This window comes from Phalacrocorax aristotelis, chromosome 1 (genome assembly GCF_949628215.1).
Source record: "Phalacrocorax aristotelis chromosome 1, bGulAri2.1, whole genome shotgun sequence".
NCBI classification, from domain to species: domain Eukaryota; kingdom Metazoa; phylum Chordata; class Aves; order Suliformes; family Phalacrocoracidae; genus Phalacrocorax; species Phalacrocorax aristotelis.
The window spans coordinates 1573056-1586680 of NC_134276.1; the positions used below are offsets into that span (position 1 = coordinate 1573056).

Consider the following 13625-nt stretch of genomic DNA (forward strand, 5'->3'; position numbering starts at 1 on the left):
CCCTGTGCTCGGCCCTGGGGAGGCCCCACCTCGAATGCTGGGCTCAGGTTTGGGCCCCTCGGGACAAGAAGGGCCTGGAGGGGCTGGAGCGTGTCCAGAGAAGGGCAGCGGGGCTGGGGCAGGGTCTGGAGCACAAGTGTGCTGGGGGGCGGCTGGGGGAGCTGGGGGGGTTTAGCCTGGAGAAGAGGGGGCTGAGGGGAGCCCTTCTCGCTCTCTGCAGCTGCCTGAGAGGGGCTGGAGTGAGGGGGGGGTCGGTCTCTGCTCCCAAGTCACCAGTGACAGGGCGAGAGGGAACAGCCTCAAGCTGCGTCAGGGGAGGTTTAGGTTGGAGATGAGGGAAAATGCCTTCCCTGCCAGAGCGGTCAGGCCCTGGCACAGGCTGCCCAGAGAGGTGGGGGGGTCACCGTCCCTGGGGGGGTTCAACCACCGTGTAGCCGTGGGACTTGGGGCCATGGTTTAGGAGGCCTGGGGGTGTTGGGTTGGGGGTTGGCCTTGATGATCCAAGAGGTCTTTTCCAACCTCAATGATTCCATGATTCTACTTGTCAGGATTAAGAAATCATTCTCAACACGGAGCTGGGTTAAGACTAACTGGACCCTGACCACTCTTCCAACAGCCTTCCCCTCCGCTCCCACTCCCCTCCAGGTTTGCAGGCAGCTTCCCAGATGGGGCCTCCCCCCAACCTGTGCCCAGGTCCTGCTGCAGACCCATCTCACAAGAGCTGGATGGAGGTGGGCAGCCTGATCCTCCAGCCAAGGTCCCACCTTGGTGTTTCCATCTCCAGCACACATTGCATCCTCCCACCAGCTGGGGGGCTGCACAGCATGGGGGGTGGGGGTGTCAAGCCTACCACAAACATGGGGCAGCAGAAGCGGCAGCAAAGCAATTTGCTCCAGGACACGTAGCTCCTTGGTCGCTAAACCCTCCGGCTCCCTACAGCTTTTTTTAGCAGGCGGAGAGTTTAGGAGATCCTTGAGTTGCATCACACCTGCGTGTCCAGGTCGGCAGCTCCCAGCACCAGCCACACCTCGAGCATCACCCCTTTGCAAGGGGGAAAACCTTGCGATCGCCCCATTCCCAGCCGATGCTGCCGTGCCGCCCCATGAATTACCTCCCGAGCCCAGACCTGCTGCAGGGCTGCCGCGGAGCCGTGGGACCAATCTGCTCGCTGCCAAAGCCACCAACAAGAGCAAAAACAGACAAAAGAGCCCAACCAGACCATGGCGCACTGGGTTTGATGGTCCCTGACCCTGCGAGACCAGAGCCGGGCTGGCAGAGCTCCCAAATCACGCCTCCGTGGCACAGCACGAGGCTCCCACAAAAGCCGGGTAAACAAAAAGCTCATCCCTTCCCTCCCTCCTGAATCAGAGCCACTTCTGAGGTGTTTGCAGCCAGTTGATGTATTAATGCCCAGCTTCGGCAGAGCAAGGCTGTGGGAGGAGAAGGGCTCAGAGCCGGCAGCCCCGTTTTCCGAGGCCCAACCAAGGTGACCTCACCAGGAGGACAGTGGACCCTGGGATGAATGATTTGGAGCTGGTAGCAAGAGGGTTTGCTTTTATTTGGGGTTGTGAGGATGCTTTTGAAGCAGCATGGGACCCCCTGATGTGCAAACACAACCTGAATGCCTCTGATCTGCCCCTATCCTGTAACCTCGGCAGCCCGCTCCTCAAACGATCCCATGTCATAGCCGTGCATTCATTTAGCCTCCTTTTCCCTCTGCACCTCAGGAGGGTGTCCGTGCCGCCCTGTGGGACCGTCCGCGGGAATGATCCCGTTCAAGCCCATCGCGATGGGGACAAGCCCCCCCCACGCCGGGGATGGGGCCACCCTGGGTCACAAGGTAAGGACTTTTGGTGACCACGTCCAGCTGGCACAGCTCCCCACTTCTACATCTTGAGGGGGATAAAACCTCCCAGATCAGGGGTCTCCCATGATTTCCGGGGATGGAGAGTAGCACGGAGAGGACCCTGACTCCTTGGGAGGCTCAGCCCACGCAGGCAGAGGAGCAGCACGGGCAAAAACGCTGATGCAAGCAAATCCAACATGCCGCCGGGAGGAAGGCTGTGCCCTCCGGACTATTTTTGGCTTGTTTTTCTTAACTATGGAGCCACTGATCTATGATATTGTCGCTGCTGTGACTCTGCAGTTGGACTTGCATCAAGCCAGAGTTGGAGAGAGGGTTGCGCGTGGGTCTCGGGGGACCGGTAATGGGAGAGAGCCCTTCACCTCCTGTTTACACTTTAATGCCCATCCAGGTTATTCATTATTTATTGCTAATGTATTTATAGAGCATTACTAGCATGCATGGTGCTTTGCAGACATTTGGGGAAAAGGTCCTCTCTCCTTCGGATATCGTGGTATAAATAGAGCAGTTAAACACAACACGGGCTCTGCTGACCCATTGCCTTTGTACCCAAGCCCTGACGAGCCAGAGGGGACATCTCTCCCCTCCTGGGTCTTGTGGCTTTTCCATGGGTGCTTTTTTTCCCTGCTGGGCTGGTGTAGCATTTGCCCCATGCGTCTGTTGGGTGCTGGATACACAGCAAAGCCAAAGTGGGCACCCAAAGCACCCGCTCCCTGGCACCCATTAATCGGCACCCTTGTTTTCAACCCAGGGGCTGCAACACGAGGTCCAGTGAAGCGAGCTGGACCTCACAATCCAGTGCTGCAGGGTTTTATTTATTTGGGGTGAAAAACCACCCTGATGACTCCAGGTTCCATGCTCAGGGGTCCTCATTCACTGCCTTCACTTGCCCCCTGCCTCCCCTTCCGCAGCTCATCAGGAACCATCTTGGCAACCCAACAAATATCACGATGACCACGACCAGACCTGCCCACCTGCAGCTGCACTTGCAAGTCCATGATGTTTAAATACAAAATCTTTGATACCATCTTAAAATATGCACCGTTTAGCTCAGGGGGTCCGATCCCACCCGGCTCTCTGCACGTCGGTGAATCAACTAGCAGAGTGTGGTGGGCCGGGCCCCCGTGGGATGGATGGTGGCTGGCGCTACAAAATGACCCTCACCAGCCTCTAACCAAGTGGCATGTGGGATCTGGGGGCTACCAACCAGGACATACGGACACGGGAGCTGCGGAGCAAGGAAAGGAGGTGGCGTGAAGCACCTGGCCGGCGGTGGGTCTCTGCTGGTCACCTCCGATCCCGGGGATGAGCTCGTGCCTGCAGGAATAACCACAGCCCGCAGAGACGTGCCATCCCCTCCTTGTTTTGTCTGCCTGGCCTGGCCTGCCTTTTATTTCCCTTTTCTTATCTGCTTGTGCTGAGCAAACGGGATGGGGGAAGGCGGTTTCTGCCCAGTCATGGGGAAACAGCTTGGCCATGGGACTGGGGAGTCCCAGCCTGACCTCCAGCCCCAGCACCCATCATGTCTTTGCACCATCCCTGAAGCAAGACACAAAAACTTTGCTGAAGTCCCAGAGACTGCTAAAAGCAGGTTTTTACAAATAATTTTTTGCAATCCCAAGAGGATGCAAGGAAGGGAGGGAGAGAAATCAGCTGGGATGAAGCAAAACCTGAAACAGGCCCCCTCACTTCAGTGCCAAACCCCTTGCAAATACAGGTGGGAGGACTTTTCTAACGGAAAGAAGTGTTTCCAATGGCTTCATGTGAAAAATGTCAAAAGAAAATATTCCTCATTTTCCAGCATTTTTCCAAGGATCCTCTCACAGAGAAAGGAGCAATTCCAGTGTCACAGGTGTGAATTTTAAAGGGATGCTGCGCTCTGCTGCTGCGAGCGTTTGCTGAGCAAAGGTTAATAGCTGGGTTCAAAGGCTGTGATTTATGGATGATAGGATTTCTTAGCAGGGAAAGGGCTGCTCTTACGCTGGCCAGAGAGCATCAATCTGCCCCAAAACACATGGCCGGGGCAGAAAACCAACAGTTGAAAGGGACCATCAGGAGCAGCAAAAAAAAAAAAAGAAACCCCAAAAGGGAGCCAGAAGAAGTGGAGCTGCCCCATCCCAGAAGGCAGAGGAGGCAGAGAGCTCCTCTCTGCTCCTTCCCCCTCTGCCCCAACACGTGTCATGGTGACATTGCAATGGGCTCATCCCCATTGCTGGTGCAGCACGAGGCTGTGCAAGAGCATCCCCCTGCAAAAGCAATTCAGCCTTTGCGCTTGCAGAGCAAGACTTGAAAATGTGCCCGGGAGAAGCGCGGAGGCCAGAAAATGAATATTATTTTTTTTTAAATCATCTATTACATCTTCAGATCTTCCCTTCCACCACACCAGTGTGATGGGGGAGACCAAGGGTCACGGTTTTAACGCTGTTAATTGCCAGTTTAAGGCTGGTGAGCACCAGAAGCATTCCTGCACCATCCACGGTCTCCTGCTCTGCTGCCCGCAGCGCTCCCCCGTCGTGGAAGTGTAGGCAGGGGAACGCTGGGACCGTGCGGTGCCTCACCCCCAAAGCTGCGGCTTTCACCCTGTCCACAAACTGCAAGCAAAACGCAAGCAAAAATACGTGGATGATTACAGAGCCTAAGGCGCCAGGGTGGAGTGGGGAGGAGGAGGAGAGCCTTCAGCCTTGTTTCACAGCAGCAAGAAACAAGGAGCGATGGAGGGGGAAGCAACGATGCCCTTACCGTAAGAAGGGGCTGGTCAAAGCATTTAATGCCTTTTTTGTTCCAGCCTTTCCTAAAAATCTATCTGCAATCATAGAATCACAGAATCACAGAATGCCCTGAGCTGGGAGGGACCCACAAGGACCATCGAGCCCAACTCCTGTCCCTGCACAGGACACCCCAAATTCACACCGTGTCTCTGAGGGCCTTGGCCAAGTGCTTCTGGAACATCGCCAGGCTGGTGCCGTGATGCCTCCCTGGGGAGCCTGTGCCAGGGCTCCACCACCCTCTGGGGGAAGAGCCTTCTCCTAATGCCCAGCCTAACCCTCCCCTGGCACATCTCCCTGCCATTCCCTTGGCCAACAAGAGCAGCACCCGCGGCAAAGAAACCATGGTGGGACGCAGTGGGAGAGGCGCTGGGAGGCCCAAAGGGCTTCAGCTCTGAAGCGGAGCCCTGCTTGTGCATCCCCGGGCTGCAAAATCAAAACCAACATGGGCCATCGCTGAAGAGGGGGAAGGAGAAGCAATATCACGGAGAAGGTGGCTTTACACCGGTCACTGAAGACACGGCACAAGTAATCAATTCTCTTTGGAAGCCTTCAGAAGATAACGAGGTGATGAGTAACGGTCTGTATTGATTTGTAGGCACAAATCACATCAGCCCAACCTAATCTCATCCTGTGACATGGCGATGGACTCCTGGCATGGGGGCGATGCAGATCTCCTTGCCTTTAATGGCAAGAAGTCTTCGACGCTGCTTCAAATACAGAGTTATGGTCTGGGGGAGATGGTGTAGGAGGATTCAAAACTGATCCAGGTCCAACAGGGGGGCTTGAAGGTGGAGCGCGTGTTTGAGGGGCTCCAGGATCCAGTGTGACCATTAACAACTGTGAATAAAGAGCATCAACCTGGTGGTCAACGCCAGGATGTCAGGACTGAGACTGCAGACTGGTGAAAGGGGTGAAAACTGATCCGGGGCCATCCAGCAAGGGCACAGGGGTGTTGCTAGAGAGGAAATGAACACACGGAATTAACAGAAAGGATGGCAAGAGGAGACCATAAATCCAGAGGTGACCCATCATTTTGGGGATGAAGACAGGGGGGTTCTTCTGCTCCATGGGGTGCCTGGAGGCTCAGTTTAGGGCTCCGCACTTCAGGAAAGCTGTGACCCGGCTGGAGAGAGCCCAGAAAACAGTGGCTGTGAAGAGAGAGAGGGAAAAATCTGTGCTCCGCACCTGCATCTGAAAGGACTGAGGTCCCAAGCTGGTTTGGGGCTGGACCAGGCTGAAACGAGGAGCAGAGATGCCACAAGGTGGAAAGGAGGAGCAGAAGGACAGCAAGGTGAAGGGGAGGAGCAGTCACACAGTCCAGCCCCAGCTCCCTGATGGTTCACAGCTTTGCTGGGAGGACGCTTGCACCCAGCTCCCATGCTGGGACTTCATCAGCCCGCCCCGGCCCAGCACCAGCCGTCCCTGGGGAAGCCCAGGATGTTTGCGGCAGGCAAGGAGGGCACCGTCGGCCCCCCCAGGCAGGAGTCCCCCTGTCCCCAAAGCCACCCTGTTGCAGTACAGCACCAGAGCACACGTCCCCTCCAAACCTTGGAGCATCTCCACCCTTCAAAGTCAAAGGGTTCAGCTCCCTTTCAGCCGCAGAGAGCCTCGTGCTCTGCCATAACCTCTAACGTCGCTCACTGACCGTGTTTTATGGCTTTTGGAGAGGGAGCGAAGGCGCCCTGCCTCAGCCTTGGTTTTTACGGCAGATGCTCCTTCTCCGAGGAGCCACGGCGAAGGACTAAAAGGTGCCGGGATTTTTGCATCTCAGTGGATGAGAGCTTGCCAAGACCTCCACGCAAAGCAGTGGACCTGGCCCACCGACTGCTTTGTTTTCCAAAGCGCTATCGATTCATTAAATATAGCAATTAAATGTGATAAATGGGCCCCAAAGCGCTATTTTGGGGGGAGAGGAGGCTCCATCCGTGAGTGCTGCAGCGCTGGCTCAGCACGACCCGCTGTGCACACCTGGCTCTCGCCATTCCCTGTCCTTCGGTGCAAGAGTGGATGCTGCCCCCCGCTTAAATATTTGATGGCACACAATTATTTGACATATTCCCAAGTCTGTTCTTCTCCCCCTGCCCCACCCACAAGCTCCTTTGCTTTCTCTGGCTGCTGTTAGACGCTGTCACTTTAAATATAGGGTTTGCCCAGTTTCTGGGAGTGCAGTAAAGCAGCTTAAGCCACCCGGTCACACCAAAATTTACCTGGTCCCTGCAAAATTCAGGAGAGCTTCAGGGAGGGGGAATCCCAAAGGGGGAAAAAATCCTTTGGGAGAAAGGGCAGGATGAGAGATAAAGTCAGGGAGGAGGAGAAAAATCAAGATCCGAGAGAAAATGGAGTTTATTTAATGCAACCCCTGGCTCAGGTCTGCAGAGGTTTTTAGGCACCCAAAGAGGGTCCAGCACCCAAATCCTGCCCTGCTGTGCATCGCTCCAGCATCCAAAAATCCCGTGCCCATCCCAACACCGTTGGCAGCCCCCTGGGACGGCGGTGAGACGAAGGCAGGCTTTGCAGTGGAGGTAATATCTTTTATTAGCCCGGCGGGTACAATAAAGAGAAAATAAAGCCGGGAGCACACAAGGGGCTGCATGCCCGACGCCGGTCGGGTTTTTTCCAAGCCTGTCTAATAAAAGCGATGACCTCTCCGTCCCTCAGCATCGTCTCTCCGGGGAGTGCGGGCCATCCTAGGGGCTGGACCCCATGGCTCCCCGCAAAGCTGGGGCGGGGATGGGGACCCACGAAGGATGATGTGACCGAGTCCCGAAAAGCAAAAGCAGTGGTAACTTGGAGGCAGCAGTGACAACCCTGCCTGCGCCTCTCTCGAGGCTGCAGCGCTCAGGGATGCTGCGGGGTGTCCGGCTTGCGGGGCAGGTCGGGGAGTGGGGAGCAGGGCTGGAAGGGGACTGGGAGAGCCCCCAAATCCTCCCTGGGCCGGAGGGGGGCTGAGAAAACCCCAAATCCTCCCCGGGCTGGAAGGGGACGGTGACAGCTCCCATCCCCCGCCGGGGGCTGGGGTGGGGGGGACCGCAGCAACCTCCAACTCCCTCCATGCTGGGGAAGGACCGGGACACCCCCAAATCCTCTTCGGAGCTGGAAGGGAGACCAGGACAGCCCTCAATCCCCGCCCCCCACCCGGGCTGGAAGGGGACCAGGACAGCCTCCAAATCCTCCCCAGGCTTAAAAGAGATCGGGACAGCCCCCAAACTCTCTCCGGGGACCGGGACACCACCCCACCCACCCCATCCTCAGAACCTCCCCGGGCTCGATGGGGACGGTGACAACCCCTAACCCCTCCCCGGGCTGCAAGAGGACCCCGTCAGCCCCCCTTCTCCCCCCCCACCCCAGCCCCCCCGCAGTAGCGGGGGTGCGGTGCAGGCCGGCGCTTGCGAGTGATGCCGAGCCGAGCCGAGTGGAGCCGAGCCGAGTGGAGCCGAGCCTAGCAAAGCCCAGCCGAGTCCAGCCGACAGAAGCCGAGCCCAGCGGAGCCGCGCCCCCTCCGACGGCAGCTGCCCGCGGCGCTCCTCCGCCCAGCCCGCAGCGCCAGGCAGCCCCAACCCGTCCCCCTTCCTCCTCCTCCTCCTCCTCCTCCTCCTCCTCCTCCTCCTCCTCCTTCCTCCCCCCTCCTCCCCCCCCCCAGCCCGATTTGGGCAGCGCCGCGGCCGCCGCTGTCAGCAGAGCCGCCGTGTGCGGGAGCCGCGCCGGAGGCAGCTCAGCCCCGGGGGGGGGAACTGAAGGGAGGCAGCTCCGTGCCCCCCCCGCCCCCAAACCCTCCATCACCCCTCCCCGACCCCCCCCAATCCGCACCACCCCCCCCCCCGACTCCCCCCACCCCCACCCCTGCATGCCCGGGCGGCGAGCATGGCCCGCAGGCAGGTGCGGGCAGCGGGCGGTGGGCGCTGGTTGCCCTGGCTAGGGCTCGCCTTGCTGCCCCTGGCCGTGCCCCCCGCCGCCGCCCCCGGGGGCTGCCCCTCTGCCTGCTACTGCGTGGCCACCCCGGAGCTGGTGCAATGTCGGTACGAGAGGTTGGAAGAACCGCCGAGAGAGCTGCCGGCCACCGTGCGCAACCTCAGCATCGTCGGCAGCAACCTGAGCGTGCTGCACCGCGCTGCCTTCGCTGCTCGCCCGCTGCCGGACCTCCGCCTGCTCCACCTGCGCCACGATAACATCCAAACCATCGAGGACATGGCTCTGCAAGGGTTGCCCGCTCTACGCACCCTCGACCTGAGCCACAACCCGCTGCTCTCGGTGGCCGCCGGCGCTTTCGCCGGCGCGCCGCTGCTGCATACGCTGCAGCTGAACCAGGCGCTGCTGGCCGCCCCGTTGGAGGAGCAGCTCGCCTTGGCCCTGCGCAACCTCAGCCTGCGGCGCTTGGAGCTGGCGGGCAACGCGCTGCGGGCGCTGCCTGCCGCTCTGCTGCCCGCAGGCCTGGAGGAGCTGGACCTGTGTAACAACTCGCTGCAGCGGCTGACGGCTGCTGAGCTGCGCAGCCTGGAAGCGCCGGGGTTGCAGAGGCTGCGGGTCACGTTGGGAGCCAACCCGCTGAGTTGCGACTGCGCCCTGCGCCCGCTCCTCACCTGGTTGCGCATCGCAGCCGCCCGGGTGCCCGACGCCCGCAGCCTGCGCTGCACCGCACCGCCACTGCTACGCAGGGCCGTCCTGCTGCACCTGCGGCCCGAGGCGCTGACGTGCGCGGCCTCCGAGCCCGGTCGGCTGGAGACGGCCTCTTACGTCTTCTTTGGCATCGTGTTGGCCCTCATCGGTATCGTCTTCCTCATGGTGCTCTACCTGAACCGCCGTGGCATCAAGCGTTGGCTGCACAACCTGCGCGAGGCTTGCCGCGACCAGATGGAGGGCTACCACTACCGCTACGAGCAGGACGCCGATCCCCGCCGCACCAGCACCATCGGCACCCCCGGCCTCTGACGGCATCCACCTGCCATGCCGCCGCTCGACGCCTCCGCTCCCAGCACCCGCCTCGCCCTGGCCCCATCCCCTTGCCATGGCATCACCGAAAATCAGCTTCCGAGGATGAGCCAGCCTTGGGGGTGGGTGCTGGGGCGCATCAGGGTGGAGAGCACCCTCCCCAGAGGGCTCCGGACCCGCTCTCCCTGCCCGTGCCCTAATCGACCCTGTAGCGCTCACTGATTCCCGCAGGGAACCAGGCTGGATCCGTTCTCCCCATCCCAGCGCCTGCGGGCAGGGGGAAGCGCATCCGGATCGCTCCTGCGGGATGCCGGCACGCGCAGCCCCGGTGCTCCGGTGAGGATTACGAGCTGCTTCCCGCGTCTCCTCTCCAGCGGCAGGTTTCTTCGGCGGACTGCGGGACGCCACGCTGCCGGCGGGGCTCGGCACCGCGCGCACGTGAGTGTTTGCTTGGCACATCCCGGGAAGCAGCGGGCGATACCTGAAACTGTCCTCCTGGATGTTCCTGGAGCCTGGACTTGACTTTGGCCATGTACAGCTCTCTTTCCTATTAGATTTCTATTTGACAGATGCAAAACTTAACTTGTTTTTTTTTCCTCTTTTTTTTTTTTTTTGCTCCAAACACAGAGGAAAACACACCGTCCAGCTGCTCCCCCGAGAAGCGACGTGCTTTTCCGAGCCCTTTTATCCATTTGGTTTTGTTCGATGGCATTTCCAGCTCTTTCCAGGCACAAAATGATGCAGCTGCGTAGGAAACGCCTCCGCCGGCTGCGTGCATGTTCCCCAGGGCACGCGGGGGCAGCCCCTTTCTGACTCTAAAATATATCCTAGACTAGGCTGTCTCAGCACTTTGTCATTTAAAATGAGCGCAGCAAAAGCTCTCGACCTAGTTCGCCCGCCCGTGTTTGCTTTAGAACCGTGCCTGTTACTATATCCTAGAGCAAATATATTGAAAGCTGCATCCACTCTATTGTCTATTTTCTATAAAGCTTCTTGCAACGTTTGCCGGTTACCCCTGTCGTGGTTTAACAGCCGAGGCGATGTCACAGCGGTTGGTTTGCCGGAGGAAGGGAGCTGTGGGCTCCTCCGTAGTTTGGCTGATGCTTAGAAACTTCTTTTCCTGGGCTGGTTTGGTGGTTTTGCATGGCTTGTGCGCAGAGCTCAGGCTCTGACGGTCCTAATCCTTCCCTGGTAGCGGGGCAGGGGCTCAGGAAAATGATCCAGGTAATAGGTTTTTAAGGCAGTTTTTATCTCCTGGGTGTTTTGGTACCTAATTCATGCGACACCGGAGTGCTGCGCACCTACAGACGCGGGGAGAGGCAGCGCGGGGCTGCGACTTGCAGTATTTCCCGAAATGAAGCCATAACTTTTGCAATGCGGCATCTTAAAAATGCTGAATTTCGGCTGAAAACTTTAGTGTTGCATTTTGATACCTCTGCGTTTGCCTTTCTTCGTACCGGGAGGCTGATAGGGGCAAACAGGCAGGGGTGAGGACGGGGGCTGCATCCCCGCTGCCGTGCTGGGACCAGCGCCGGTGTTTGCCAGGAGCTTTGGGGTCCTTGACACGGGGAGCTGCAGATACCTGGTGTATCAGGTTTGAAAATGAGAGTTTTCTGGGATTTAAGGTCCCTGAGCCTGCGCGCGTGTGTACTCAGCTGCCAGGCAGAAAGCTCTGCTGGGGGAAAGCACAATTATTTCCATCCCAGGTGTACCCGGAGGCCCCAGGGAATGACGCGACCTGGTGCGGGGTCCTTTTCATTTTACCCCTTTGCATTTCCTCCCCTTGCAAGCCCACGGTCGAGGTGGGCAAGCCTGTACGGAAAGGGGGCTGGGATGTGTGCAGAGCCGCGCATCTGAGCTGTGTTCAGGTCAGGATGCAGCACTGGGAGGCAAAATGAGTTTCCTGGGTGCTCCAGGCTGGTCCTGCTGCAAAGGGAGGTGGTTCCCCACCGCGGCTGGCTCCCAGCTCCTGGGGAAGCCCCAGAGACCCCCAAGGCTCAGCTCATCAAAGATGAGTTGCTCTGGCAGAAACTTTTTGCATTTTGGGGACCTTTTCCTGAGGTTTTCTCCCCATCCTAAGAGCTTGTGAGCTCTGGTCCCACCTCACCACCCTGTGCAATGAGTTACTGGGCAGGTTTATGGGGGAGAAATCTCAGTCTGCCTCACTGTCATCTGCTTTCCCACCTCTTCCTCAGTTTCCCATCCCCGTGGAGCCGAAACGCAGCCCCAGAGCAAGAGAAAGGGTGAAGGAGTGGATTTCACATCTGGCAGCCACATCTGGCAGAGCACGCCGTGCCGGGTGCGAACGCTGCTGAGCATCGCGGGTCGTCCCAGGCTGCGATTCCACTGGAGCACCATCCATTCGTGGGGATGGTGCTGAGGAAGTCCTGGCGAGATTTAACATCTTGCAGCGAGGAAGAGAAGTGCCCGGAGGGTTTTGCGGGCAGAGGGGTGGTTGTTGGACCAGGGAACACCTCATCCGCCTGGCAGCGGCCGCCGGTGCCTGGCAATAGATAATGGGAAGGAAATTACCTCCGGGCAGACAAAAAGGTGGCCAAACGCCTCCTGGCCCCCAAGCCCTTTGGCAAAGGGGGAGGCTGGCGTGGGTACCTGGTTGCTCCAGCTTTTCCCAAAGGGAGGGATGCAGTGGCTTTTGGTCCCTGGGGACGAGGATGCTCCTCCTTTCAGCACCAAGGAGCAGGAGGTTTAGAACATCCTCATCCTCACTGGGTGCACGGAGGCTCCGGGGTGCGTGCGCTGACCTCCTTCGGGGAGGTTAAAGCCCCGTCAGCCCGGCAAAGGCGACATACATGGTCAGACGTGGGTGGCTGGGTGGATAACGAGCTGTAGGAGCATAATTCTTGTGGTTTGTTAATATGGATATTATTCTGTACAGCACATACCCCACGCATGACAAATCAGCAGGATTAGGGAACCTCTAGATTAGCAAAACCAAGACCTGTCACCAAGCCAAGACTCAAAAAGTGCTTTTTGGGTTCCCAAAAGAGCCACCTGTTTAGAGAAGCCCGGCTGCCGTCAGGTTTCTGCGCGGTCCCTTTCCGCAAAGGGCTCAGTGAGGGGGACGCAAACCTGCCCCGAGCCTTCGGCAGCGAGCGGCTGCCCGAGTGGAAAGTTACCCCCACGGCTCCTCGAGCCGAGTGAAATGCAGGGTATAAACAGCATCTGCAATATGAATCAAGCGAAGGATGCTCAGAGCCCTCGGCCGTGGCTCGTTACTGATAAAGAGGGGAAAAAAAACAAAAAAGGGCTATTTATAAGCCCTGCATAGGAGATGCTGATAAGGTGTCAGTGCTTTGCAACTTTTCCTTCCTTAGTTTTCACATAGCTCAGGTGTTTCTTGGGCCAAGAGGTAAGGAGTGAGATTTAGCTGAGGAGGTGGACATGGGTGCAGGTGGAGTTGGGCCGGGCAACCCTGCCCGCCCTGCCTGCATCCATCCTCCCCCTGCACACGTCCTTGGAGGGTTTTTGGCGCTCACGTCGCTGGACCAGGGCATCCCGGGTGTGTTTTGAGAAGCGTTTTTGCTCAGGTTTGGTGGAAGTTGCTCCCTGGCACCCAGAGCCATAGGAGAGATGCTGAGCATGGTCACATTTAGCATGGAAGAGGCCAAAAATACCAGCGTGGTGATTGCTGCCTCATTTATCAAATGGAAATAACCGGGCTGGAACATCATCCTCGTCCCTGCTGAGTGCAGGGCTGCGATGCCCCAGCACTCGGGCAGGAGGGAAGAAAATGAGCCACTAGCTGCCTCCCCCTTCCAAAAATACATAGAATTAATAACAATTAATTCTCCCCAAGCAGCTTCACCCCCGAAAACCTTCACACCAGGCTCCTTCATTTTTGTCCTCCTCCTCCACTAGCAGGGATTGACCCAAACCTACAGAAGGAAAAAAATAACGAACCAACCTCTGCTTTTAATTTATCCCTTTAGGAAGAAGAAGTGGGAGCTGTTACCCTCATGCACTGGGGAAACTGAGGCACAAACAAAGCGGGGCCAAGTGCCTGATAGCGGGGAAGGGTTTGGGCAGAAAACACACAGAAATGGATT

General features: G+C 58.2%; 1 protein-coding gene across 1 annotated transcript; it reads left to right on the forward strand.

Annotated features, from left to right (window-relative positions):
• The first annotated feature begins 8261 nt into the window (after window positions 1–8261).
• TPBGL (trophoblast glycoprotein like) lies at window positions 8262–10561 on the forward strand. The gene is made up of 2 exons (XM_075105365.1): window positions 8262–9996; window positions 10186–10561. Exon 1 carries the CDS (start codon window positions 8494–8496, stop codon window positions 9556–9558), a length of 1065 nt encoding a protein of 354 aa, XP_074961466.1. The 5' UTR covers window positions 8262–8493; the 3' UTR covers window positions 9559–9996; window positions 10186–10561.
• The last annotated feature ends 3064 nt before the right edge of the window (window positions 10562–13625 follow it).

Bases quoted from the DNA above. Each gene is read 5' to 3' on its own strand.
- TPBGL (XM_075105365.1), top strand. From the start codon at position 8,494: ATGGCCCGCAGGCAGGTGCGGGCAGCGGGCGGTGGGCGCTGGTTGCCC.